This window comes from Triturus cristatus, chromosome 4_2 (genome assembly GCF_964204655.1).
Source record: "Triturus cristatus chromosome 4_2, aTriCri1.1, whole genome shotgun sequence".
In the NCBI taxonomy this organism is placed as follows: domain Eukaryota; kingdom Metazoa; phylum Chordata; class Amphibia; order Caudata; family Salamandridae; genus Triturus; species Triturus cristatus.
The window spans coordinates 629,609,303-629,622,154 of record NC_140586.1 but is presented as its reverse complement, the minus strand read 5'-3'; the positions used below and the strand labels follow the sequence as shown (position 1 = coordinate 629,622,154).

Here is a 12,852-nt window from a genome sequence, read left to right as displayed (position 1 = left end):
AAAGCTGCTCCTCTCAGAAGGAATTATTTGTTTACACTCCACAGAGCATACAGGACCCCTAAAAGGTTTTCAAAGTTGGGAGGTGAAGGAGTTAAGTTCTGCCTGAAGTGTGCCTTCTCGATTGCGGATGACTTGCATATGTTTCTGCAGTGTACCCAGGTCCAGGGTTTCTGGTAAAACGTTGGTAAGACAATCTCAGAGGTTTTGGGGCAACAAATTGAGGTAATCCAAGCTCTAGTTATTTTGGGGGTTCCTCCAGAAGAGAGTGTCAAGTGTAAACGTACCAAATTTCAAGGATACTTCCTATTCATTTTATTCCTCCTGGCATTTTAAAATGGGATATCGCTTTGGCCCCAGCATTTTTAGACTGAAGAGAAGGTAGAATGGGTGAAAGGATGGGGGCAGCAGGAGAAGGCATCCAGAGTGAGTGGGGGAAGGGCTGAATGGGGGTGAATAATCAGGAGGCTGGGCAAGAGTGCCCTAGGTCTCGGGCCCATGTGGAGAAGGAGGCAGTGGGGTCTAGGGGGAGGGAACAGTTAGTCAAGGAATAGGGTCTCACAGAAAGATGAAAACAGCCTTGGGGGAGGAGGGGGTGACCCATCAGGGACAGCAGAAAAGGAGGGGGAGGGAGGTGTTATATTTGGGGGAGGCAGGGGGCAGAGATGGAGTGGGTGGTTGAGCACAGAGGACATGGAGGGAAGCGAGGAGTGCCCGATTGCAGCCATTGGCAGGAGGTCGCAAAGGGCCCCCATGGGGGATGCAAACTAGCTGCCAAGAGGAGGGAGGGTGAGAGAAAAGGGGGGTGGGTAGGGCACATTGGAGGGAGAGGGGTGGCCTGGCTAAGAGGAGAAGAATCAAGAGGTAAGCCCCGCCATGGTGCTGGTGGGGGCCATGTTGGATTGGAGTGAGGGAAAGGAGGGAGGGGAAGGGGGGCAGGCAGGAGAGGGTTTAGGATGGAAGGGCAGGGCACCGGTCAGGTTGTATTCAAGGGGGGCTCAGGAGAGAGGAGGGACACCAGCAAGGCAGAGGGGGCACTCAGGGAGGGGGGCTTTGGTAGCAGCTAATGTTGTGGCTAATACGTTACAGGTTGGCTATGGCAATCAAGAGGCTCGGAATACGGAAGAAGTGGATGTGGAACCCTTGCAGTTGGTTAAGCGGCTGGATCCAGTGCAGAGGCCAACCTGGATGCCCGGTAAGGGCAGGAGGAGGAGAGGTAAATCAGTGGAATAGTGGGGCGGAGGGCGGCAAGAGAAAGGTGTCTAACGGAATGGAGGCAGGGGGAGACAGACAATGGAGATGTCTGGAGGAGGAAAGGTTTGTACATAAAGGACGCAGGGTTGGGGACAGAATCACAGATTTTAGCGGTGGCAATGGCTGGGCAAGTCTAAAAATTAAGGTGTGGACAGGCTGGCAGTGTACACTGATGCAGTGCTATGGGGAAGGAGGTAGCGGTCTGGAGCAACAGACTGGTCAGTGGAATAAACAGCAGGGGCCACCTGGCGACAAGCAGGGGACTCAGGCATCAGGAAACCGGGGGAGGATGCGGGGTACATGGTAACATGGGCAAGGCCTCATTCGCCAATTAAGGTTTGACTGTTTGGACCACTGATCTATACCACAAAAAGAGAAGACAGCTGCTGAGTGCAGGTTTTTGGGAGGATTTCAGGCTGGGGTATGAGGGTCCAAGGGTACGTTGGTGGGCAGATAACTTGAAATCTGTGAGGTCACACAAGCAGGTGGTGAAGGCAAAGAGCCTATGAAAGGCACTTTTAGGAAGTTGCCATGGTCGTGTCCTAACCATTTGGTGCCTGCTGCTTGTACCCTGGGTCACATGACTAGGTGTAGCTGGCAGTTTGTCTTTGTTTATTGCTCCCAGACAGTGAGACAAAGGGGAAATAGGTGTTGGCAGGATAGGAGATCTCTGACTTGATGGGAGGGGCAGGGGCAGAGTGGTCACCTACCATACTTGTACATAACAAAAAATGCCTCGGCACCCTCAGAAAGAGCTGGACACTAGTTTTTTGTATTCCCAGACAAGCTAGGGGTGGGGAGGCAGGAAACTCCAAACACCTATGGAGGTGGAAACCTTTAGAACCATCTCCTACTTCAAAGCTGGCACCAGGTATAAATATTAGATCCTCAGACCCAACAATTCAGACAATCAGAGTCTTCCAGAGGTGTACTGATGTGGTGCTCTGCTGAAAGGATTGCTACTCTGCTGCTTGGAAAGGAATGGATTAGCGTCTTGAATCCAGGACCACCAGTGTGTCTGCAAGGGCTAGCTGTCTGGCTTCTGATCTGAGCCTAGGGACAGAAAAGGCTCCAAACACCTTTAACTCTGCACCTGGACTGTCTGCTGTGAGCATTCCCCCTCCCACCAAGTGGTGCCACCCCAGTCCTGGACCCTTGGAGCAGGGCTAAAGGTGGCCTGCCAGCCCAGCTATGGTCGAAGCAGAACTGATACAGCGCAACGCATTGCCTCACAGCCATGCATCGGAACTACCTCTGCTCAATGCCTCCTGGATGCAGGACCTCGCATCACAGCCCCTGCCAATACTCAGAGCCACCACTGCGTTTCACATCTTCGACACAGGAGCTCCGATCACAGCCTCCCAGAATCCCTACTGCATGATGCACGACCTTGCATCGCAATCCACCAGAACCACCGCTCCGCAACACATCCTGTATGCGGAATCTCTCAAGGCTTTGCAACCTGGATTTATGGTACTTTGTTTAGCGGGCCTAACTTGGTCTCTGTATCCGGCCAGAATTTGTGACTTTCTTCCTGTTCAGCATGACCAGATAACCCCAGCGGCCTTTAGGCACTATTTTTACCTAAATCTTTCAAATTTCATATCTTTGGTTTAACTAATTAGATATTGAATTGATGTTATTTATTACATTTTACTCTACTTTTCTAAATTGGTGTGAGATTTTCTATATTACTGTTTTTGTGCTGCATAATATCTTTATGCTTCGAAGTTAAGCCGGACTGCTTTTCTGCCAAGCTAGCAGAGGGTTGAGCACAGGTTAATTTGGGGTTTGAGTTTCAACATGACAAGTACTGTTGCTACCTAAACCTCCGTTATAAGACACATAAGTCACCCATAGGGTAGGCAACACAAATTCCACAGGGCAGGGTGTAGTCTAATAAAAAAACAGTTGGACTTGTATTTGCAAAATAAGTCATTTGCCAGACCAAACTTTTCCTTTTTAAAACATATTAATCACCCTTAGGGTAGGCCTTAAACATCACAAAGGACAGGGAGCAGTGTATTTAAAAAGTTGGACATGTACCTTTCCCTTTTATTTGCCCTGGTAGTGACAAACACTGGAATTAGTTTTTAACTACTTCAAGGCCTACCTCTCCCATAGGATAACATTGGATTACCTTATTGGAGGGCGGTCTCGGTGGTGTGGTTGCTGCGGAACCAGGATTGGAAAGTGTCCACGATCGAGTTGGATTCTATGAAGTTCGTGGGCTAGTTGTTGACTGTCTTATCGGTGACTTTGGCTGCGAAGAGGAGGAGAGAGAGAGAGGGGTCTGTAGTTCTTGAGGTGCCTAGGGTCTGCGGAGGGCTTCTTGAGGAGGAGTTTGACTCCTGCACGTTTCCAGTCATCGGGGAACATGTCTATTTCAAGGGAGCAGTTGATTGGGTGTCGTAGTTCGGGTGCTATGGCGGAGGCAGCTCTGCGGAAGACGTGTAGCGGGCAGGGTTCGGTGGGGGCTCCAGAGGGTATGCCCCTCATGGTCTTTGCAGTGTCTTCTGTGGTGACAGGGATCCAGGCGGTGATGGTAGGCTGGGTGGCTTTGCCAGTGGTTGGTGTAGTGTCAGTGCCTTAGTTCTGTTCGTCGAAGTTGTGTATTTTATATCGTAGTTCATTTGAGTCCAAACATGATATTCCTACTTAAAAGTTGGCACTTATTAAATGTATTCATGTAACCCAATCTAATCCTGTAGGAGGGTAGGCCTCACAATAGTGAAAAACACATTTGGAGAGTTTTTCACCACCATGACACAAAGCTTAAAAGTACATGTCCAACTTTTTAAATGCACTGCACTCTGCCCATAGACTCTTCAAGGCCTAACTTAGGGGTAAAAGGTTTATTTTGCCAGGTTGAATTTGGCACTTTAAAACTGCACACAAGTTGGCTGTGACGTGTTTTGAAGAACTACTTAAGTGGGTGACACAATAAGTACTGGAGGCTCACTAGTAGCTCTTAATTTACATGCCCTGGGTACATGTAGTACTACTTAACTTGTGACTTGCAAGTAAATACAATTTGCCAATTGGGTGCAAGCTAATTTTACAATGTTTAAAGGAGAGAGCACAACCGCTTTAGCACTGGTTAGAAGTAGTAAAAAGCAGAGAGTTCTAATGGCAACAAAACTAATTCCAGCAAAGAGGAGGGAAGAATGAACCATGTTTAGGGGGACCCTGCAGAGAGGGCCAAGTCCAACAACCAGCACAACATTTCTTTTCTCTTATTTTTGATCTTTACTGCCTCAACTTCTATTTATTTTCAAATCATATTTCAAGGTTTATGTTTTTTTGCTTTATTTTTCCTTTTTTAATAAAAACCTTTCCTCTTATTTTGTTTCTTCATTCCTTTTATGAAGCATTTTCATTGCCTTATCCGTCCCACCTGTTTTCACTTTCCCTTAGTTTACAATTTTTTATTGTTTTGCTTCATTTAATTACCATATTCCTGGGCATCTTAATTTAACCTTTTCGCTGTGATACCGCAGCTTTTCTTTTGTCTTTTGTAGTATTATTTCTGCATTTTACAAGTTACATTTTTCTGCATTTTTAACCTTTATCTTTTCATGTTATTTTGTTAATTTGCCCACATTTCTCTCCCCTTTGTTTCTGAAAAAAATGGTTTCTTTTTAAATTTCTATCTTTGTTTCTTCGCGCTTTTCACTTTAGCTTTCTCAAAAACAACTATGATTCAGTTTCTTTCACTTTATTCAATATGGAACCTGTACTTTAAAAAATAAAATACAGAACTAGATCAAATTCTAAATATGAACCTTACAGATGTGATTTTTTTTTTTTTGTATAAAAAGTCCATTTGTGCAAGACCACTGTGAGGTGTACCTAATGATCTCAGAGAGCAAAGTGCAAAACACAAACTGAGAGCCAAAGTTTGCTTTGTGGATATCGGAGCCATGGCCCACGCCGGACGACACTCAGGTTCCTAGTACACTAACTAGGGTGCTTATTTGCCATCGCAATGTGCCTGGTTGCATGTCTTTTGATCCAGTTTTGGCTAGCATACCATTTGCTCTTCATTCTTGCTCGTAACTGGGCATAGGAATTTACCTACTTACCCTCATATCGCGACTTGGATTAACACTCTACGACACGGAGCAGATGCTTGTTCAAGAGAAATCTTAATATTGGGCTACAACCCATCGGATTGGTTGTCGCCTTCGATTGATAAGTCCTATGTTTTAAAAGGACGAAACGCGTTGACTGATGGTTTGTCTCAAGAACTTAATAAAAGAAGAAAACGATACATATCCTGTTACAACTAGTTGCTTCATTGAATCCAGATTCCACAATTTACATGAACCATCATTTATGAACTCATTTGACCAGTAGTGGTGCGGTGCCAATCTGGTTGTTTTGTATCTATACAACTCGTTGGGGTGGTGCCTCTGGACAGGGGGCACATTTGGTTTGCTGCACACAGGATTGCGTTTGTATTTAATATTAGTGGTAATTTTTCGGTACAGGCGCTGCATTTGTTGCTTTGTGGTCCACTGTCCAAGTTCCAAGTTTTTTGAAGTAACACATACTCTATTATTGCGGTTGATGCAACGCTGCACGCTGTGCTATTGTAAAGTTCGAATAGAAGAAAAGCTAATCACAATATTGATAGATTCTGTATTTATAATCATTCTGATTCAAGAATGAATGTATGAATACAGAACAGGACAGCACAAAATCCAGACTTAAAACACCAGTGTGTTCACCAATCAATCTCTTCACAACCACCTTAAGGAACAAAGAAACAGGTAAAAGGAGAATAAATACCTACCAAATATGCATGGAAACATTAGATGAAGGGCATGATTCTGGACGCAAATAGGAGGATATGAAGGGCAGATAAATGGAGAGGAGGAGAGATGCTGACTTGAGGCCAAAACTGACATTTTCCCAAATGTTGCAATACTTTGAAGTGAATTAAAATTTTTGTGGGGGGAACAGAAGTGCACCCTCAAACTTTTTAGAGAGATAAAATAAGAAGTGTAGTATATTTTTGGCTGTAATTAGGTTAATATGGCAACTGAAAGTTACAAATTATAACAGTGTTCTTTCCTAGATTCTTAGGACTTGAGCCAATATAGTTCAGTTTGACAGGACGAGTGTAGAAAGGGTACATGGTATTTAAAAGTGCAATGTGTAAAAGATTTATGTTACCATGTCCCTGCAGTGACAAGGGCAGAGGGGACTCCTCTGAACTCAAGAGGGTGGGGGCTGTAGGCACCTTTTTGACCCTCCCGTGTCAAATTCCGTTTGACAGATCCGTTGAAGCATTTGTCGGCCTTTGGCACATGCATAAGGGAGAGAAGGACCAGACAAGGTTTATGTATCCACTGTCCGGTTGCTGCAAGTCCCTACTTTTTTCCTACCAGATGTCTGCCTCAGTCTGTTGTGGGTACAGTACCTGCTTTAAACTATGTTTCAGTGTTAGATGTGGGAGGACACACAGATTACCATAGCACACTCCTGCCTTCAGTTCCACCCTCCAAAAGCTTTAGATCCCAAGTTTAATGCGGCAGAAGACCTTCACCATCTTTCATTTGCCCTCTTTTATTTGTCCGGACACGTTGCATTTGGGCCCATTTGCAGTATGGCAGGTTGGAACTTTTACCCCATTGGTTAGAGAGGGAAACGCAGTCAACTCCACTCACTAGCTAGTGCCGGGCATAAATAGGACATCCCAAGGAATGCTCTTCAGAATACTTTCTGGATCTACGGAAGATCAGAAGAGGACTGGACCTGCTGTCTGTAACACAAGAAAATCTCTGATGGACAGGACCTGTTCACTCTTGTAACCACGATGGAAATGTGGACTTCAAAGGTCAGCTACCCGAGCCCCTGTGTGGCTACAGGGAGACAACATGCAAGAGGCGTTTTCCTGGAAGTACCCAGCTGACCAGTGGCAAATGGACCTGGAGTGGACCCCACTGTTGACCTCTGCCTGCCACTCTGCCTGTGAGTCTAAAGGTTTCTCACCTTAAGTCCTGTTGGCCTTAGACATGCACTCCTCAGGTTGATTGGGACTTAAAAGTCTAAGGTTCCGATTACGAGCTAAGGTGTTATTCAGCACGCCTGATAAATAGCGATACCACTTGGTATGTTCTTTATTGGGTGCGAGAAATAAGACCTGTCATGAGTTTATGGGGAACTTGCGGAATTTGGTGCTTAACGAACCAAAATCTGCATGATACGATAAATACCATATGTTTTCCCCTGTTAAATTTCGGCTGGTTGGACCTGCCGAAATTTAACGAAGGTTGAGTTATTTAACTCAACAGATAATCGGCTGCGTTAATTACCTTCACATTCATAACTGTGAACCATGAGTAAACAGGAGTTAACGTATGGGTCGTAAAATTACAAGGAACTCTTAGGGTATTCAACTTGCGCTCCCTTGCAGTCGTCCTCAAATCACATCTAGGAACCGGTCTACTGTGACCAAGTATTAGAGCTGGAGATGTACAATTTAAAAGATTTAGGTGAAAATAGCACCTAAAAGCACAAAGCACCACTTGCGGCCATCTAGTAGTGCGAGACTGGGAGAAAGTTCAAGCCAACTGCGATGGAGTGCGGGTCAGATACAGGGAGCAGGTTAGTCCTGCTGAAAGAAATACCCTCAGTCCAGCACCAAGAGTTCTGTTCGTGGTGGAAGGCACTGTGGTAAGCAGGGAGAGCGCAATGTCCCCTGAAGTAGTGCGAAGAGCCAGCCAGGTTTCTCGGACGGACGGTGCTGTAGTGTGCAGATCTGTAGGCGTTGTGGACAGGATGGGCTGGTGCTTCACATTGGTGGTGACTGAGGTGGTAGATGATGTAGCACTAAAAGTTGATTTACCGGAGCTTCACATTGGTTAGGGGTGCGAGCGGCAAGGTCTTGGCTCAAACTGGCCCATTTGTAAAGTGCCGAAAAACATCAGGGGAGATCAACTGAGCCACACCACAGGTCTAAGACCTGAGGGGCACCACTTGTGAATCAGGAACTCACTCCAGCAGAGGCCAGCAGGGCTCCGTCACGTCCAGTTGCAGATCCAGGCAGCAGGTCAGCTCAGCAGTTGCAAGGAGCTTGTTATGTCCCTGTAGCTCAGAACAAAAAAAAGTCAGCTAGCAGACCCTTGGAGTCACTTCAGCCTGAGTGAATGGTGCAGATCCAATCTTCCTTCTCAGCAAGAAGGCAATGCGGTACAGCCCCCTCTGGCAGCAAAGCAGTCCTTCTGAAGAACCCACAGGTCAAGGAGCGTACTGAAGTGTTGGTTTCTGAGATACAATATTTAAGTGGGAAGCTTAAAGAGGTTTCCCTTTGAAGTACACAGGTTTCTTGCCTCCCCTGCAATGGCTCCAGATTAACTACAGGGAGTATGCAATCCTTTATGCGTAGTCAGGACACAGCCTAATCAAGTGTAAGTGGAGAAGTGTGTAACTGCTAGCCCTCCCATCCTGCCAATGATGGCCCATCCAGGCACACCTAAGCTCTTTATTGTGTGTGGTGGAATACACAAAGCCGAACTGACAACTGCACCTAGTCATGTGACTCAGACAAGCTGCAGGCACAAAATGCCAACATTCTAAAAGTGGCATTTTCGAAACTGCAATATAAAAAAAAAAAAAAATACTAATATGAGATGATTTTCACTATAATTTAAAAGAAACCAAATTAACTGATTACCTTTTCCCATTTCAAAGTTACAGCTTATTAAATGTAATAAGGTAATCCAATGTTATCATATGGGAAAGGTCGGCCTCACAATAGTACAAAACTAATTTTAAAGTTTTTCACTATGAGGACATGTAAAACTTAAAAGCACATGTTCTACTTTTTAGATACATTGCACCCTGCATCTGGGCTGTCCAGGGCTTACCCTAGGGGTGACATACGTATTACAAAGGAAGGTTTCGGCTTGGCAAAGGTTTATTTTGCCAGATCGAAATGGCATTTTAAAACTCCACACAAACGCTGCAACAGCAAGCCTGAAACAAGTTTAAAAGGGCTATTTAAATGGGTGGCACAACCCGTTCTGCAGGCCTATTAGTAACATTTCATTTACAGGCCCTAGGAACACGCAGTATAACTTAACTAGCAAATTAAATAAGCCAATTAGGGATAAACCAATGTTACCATGTTTTAAGGCAGAATGTTTGGGGGAAGAGCACCCTAAGGATGACACGTCTAACACATTTCTTACAACTATACTCAAAAGAACTCTTACATGACACAGAAGTATATATTTTTTTTGACACCAGTTAATGAACATTTAATCCAAACAAATGGTCTTATTTCTGCCTCCAGACGCCATTTGATCTGGGAGAGAGTTAAAACAAGATTATTCTAAAAAGCTCACTTTTCAAACATTCAAAGTGGAAACTGAAAGTTAACCTTTAAAGAATGGTCTCTTTGGCAGTCTTTAGCCCCCTCATGCCATTACTTAAAACATGGCCTTACTACCAATGATATTATTCAGCATCAAATACATATCTGCAATAAAACCAAAACCATTTCAAACTTTTAAAAAACCAACCTGACTTGTTCTGTAAAACCACAACACCATGCTTGCTGGTATTGTTCATGTTGTACATCACTGAGTGAGGATTTATTTGTGCAGGATCCAACACATCTTCCAGGGTTGGTAGGCCTAAAATTTTCTGCAAGCTTAAAAAAAAGATATAAATGTTACGTTAAATAGTTCAGATTGTAAATGTCAAACGAAAAACAAAAAAAGGTGGGATGTCAGATGGTCGCACTAGTATGTGTGACTAGATTACGTTAAATTACAATTGTATGCACGCAACTTTTCATGAACCCACTTCTAAGGAATCATGTGATAAGCAAATTAAGATTGGAACTGAAGCGCTTGTATCCCAAATTTATGAACCCCAATTTAGGGATATTGAGGAAGCAATGTTTATAGTGTGTATTCTTTTCAATACCAATTTAGTACGTGAGACATAGGTCTTATTACAGGAGTCATGCGTTTATGTGGTAAATTTTTCCTTTACTTTTCTTTAAAGCCTTAAATCAGTCAGCCCAGCTAACGTGTTTCGTCCGTAAGCACTTCAGCAGGGTTATGGTAATATCTGTCTGCAATACTGAAAATTCAAATTGTCTGTTCATCCAAGTCAAAATTGTTTTTATAGAATTGATCATTATTATACATAGGTTGGGCATCATATAAATAAGAGTGTCCATCCAATCAGTAGAATCTAATGTGCAACATCCTCACAAAAGAATTTGTTTGCTGGAACGCGGAATATTCTCCAATCCAACATGCAAAATGTCATATGGATGATGAAATTAGTTACCTGCAACTCCATTTCTATGTCAGGACTCGGAGGCGAGGATTAAGTCTTCTCTCTTCACTTTAACAGCAGCCATCATTTGATAAGAAACAGAAACTACGTTTCCCATGAACACTTTGGAAAATTATAGTGGAAAAAACATCCAATCAGGAAACAGTCCTGTGGCCTCCAATCAGGAGGCACCTAAGTCCAACATAGTCCTTCTTAACTGGGCCTTTGTCCTCTTTCTTCGCTGCTGCACAGCCAAGATAAGTACTTCAAACTCTATGCGCTGTTTGCATGTGTTCTTTTCTTTGTATTGATAGTATCATAACCATTAATGTGTAGAGTGGCTCTACTGTGTCTTTCCGACTGTTGATTTCAACAGTTTTTTCCCTGCAGATTCTCACAGCCACAGGAGCGGTTTTCGCTCCTACGCGGCCTTCTCTGGTGTGGCTCAAGTTGCCGACTTTTTGCTGCCAGGGGGCGCTGGAGGCGGCACGAAACCTCGGCACGCGCGTTCACATTCCTCACGGAGGAGTTCCTTCGGCATGCCGTGGTCCTGTGAGCTTGCTGGCCTTAGGGAGACGCCCGCTTGGGTCCGTAAGCCGATTGAGCCGCCCCACATCATTAAGGCGGATCAGGCTCAACTTGAATGCTCTGCTGCCCGAAATTGCAGAAATCGACAGGAGAGTCTGTAGTTTGTATTTTTCACCACGCCCTTTGGGTCTGTATTTTCCAGGCATCCGACTCCTGATGGGACACTACCCAGGCTGACTCCCTATTAATCTATCTCTTGGCACCAGGTGGAGTGTCCCAGGGCTTAGACCGCATTTACAATAGCGAGACCCTCGCACAGAAGGCCTAGGCTGCCACCCAGCCTCCCATAAGTTAACGCCTCCTGTGAAGGCTCTTTGTTCCGTCACCCAGACCCCAGTTATTAAGAACCTCATTCAGTCCTTGTGTACAACTGGAATAGACTAGGAGGAGGACTCCCAAAGGGGAAAAGCCCCCTGGCCGACCTCCCTTGGGACGATGATTTCTACAATGCTGTGGACGCATCCATTTATAGAGCAGTGACTTAGGCCATGACCCCTCTGGAGGAGAGACTGTCTCGCAAAATCATTGAGGCCTTGGCAAAATTGGCTCCATTGTCCTGTCCGAGACCCCAAGGGTTCCCCCTTCTTCCGACACTGTTCCACCCCCGGGAAAGCGCACCTGTGATTCGGAAGTGGATTTTGGCGCCTTTGACAGCCAACCTGCCTTACCAACTGGAGATGAGGGTACCGCGACTCCTGACAACCCTGCCCCTCTCAATGATACAGGGCATGCTGACAATGTGTCTGCCCTATCCAGACCGTGGCTTCCCTCCAGACTCTCAGCTTACCTTAGACATGCTCGATCCCAACGACATCATCCAACCTCGGTCCTCCGAACGGGCCCCGGGCGACAAGGTCGGCAGTTATGTGGCGGGGCGCATTTTCAGGCCTTTAGAGAAAGAAGCCCGTAATTGCCCTCGGGCGGAGTGTCCCCAGCCTTCCCTGGAGGGGAAGGTGGCCCTCACCCCAGTGATTGACACACGTATGACAACCTTCCTGCATAAATTCATGATAGATTTCAAAAAAGGGATCGATAGGTCCTGGCGGGCATGCCAGGACAAGATCCTAGACACTCTGGGTCCCCTCACAAAAATCCTGGACATGGCTGAAGAGGCCAGGCTAACGGGCTCCCTGATTTACCCAGACACAGGGTGGGCGCAAAGGGCCATTATATTTTTGGGCAACCCCAATTGTGCCCCGTCTATGGAGCGTCGCTGCTCCCTCCTCATTAAGGTGGACCCCAAGCTAGAGGACCTGGCAGATTCAGAGGCTTGGGCCATCACACAGGGAGGGCTCTTTGGAAAGCCATTTGTCAAGGAGTTAGGTAAATTCGTGAACATCTTTAGCTCCCTTGACAAAGCCCAGATATTCATTAGAAAGGTGTCTCCTCGGGTTTTACACGGACCAGTAGAGGTAGAGGCCACTCAACCGGCCGCCATTCCAACCAACTCCCCCAAAAAGGGCAAGGCTCCAGACAAGGCCAGTACCAGGACCAGTCCCAGTTCAGGAACTTCTACCCCACGAGAGCCAGATGTGGCAAGGGCAGCGGATACAGAGGAGCAGCAACCTCCGCAAGCCCCAGTGAGTGTTCTCCCTTCTTTCCGCTTAAGGGTAGGCGGACAGCTGGGGAATTTTTTTCCAGACTTAAGACTTCCATCACAGGACGCTTGGGTCCATCAGACAGTACAAGGATTCCACATAAAATATTTTG

At 45.7% G+C, this 12,852-nt stretch overlaps 1 protein-coding gene across 3 annotated transcripts in view; it reads right to left on the bottom strand.

The window, feature by feature from the left end:
- DEPDC1 (DEP domain containing 1) overlaps positions 1-12,852 on the bottom strand; it is a 425,665-nt gene that overhangs the window by 267,391 nt on the left and 145,422 nt on the right. For all 3 annotated transcript variants that reach the window (XM_085602294.1, XM_085602297.1, XM_085602295.1), the window contains exon 5: positions 9,786-9,916. In XM_085602294.1, coding sequence (XP_085458420.1) covers positions 9,786-9,916 — 131 coding nt within the window. The remainder of the gene's footprint in view (positions 1-9,785; positions 9,917-12,852) is intronic.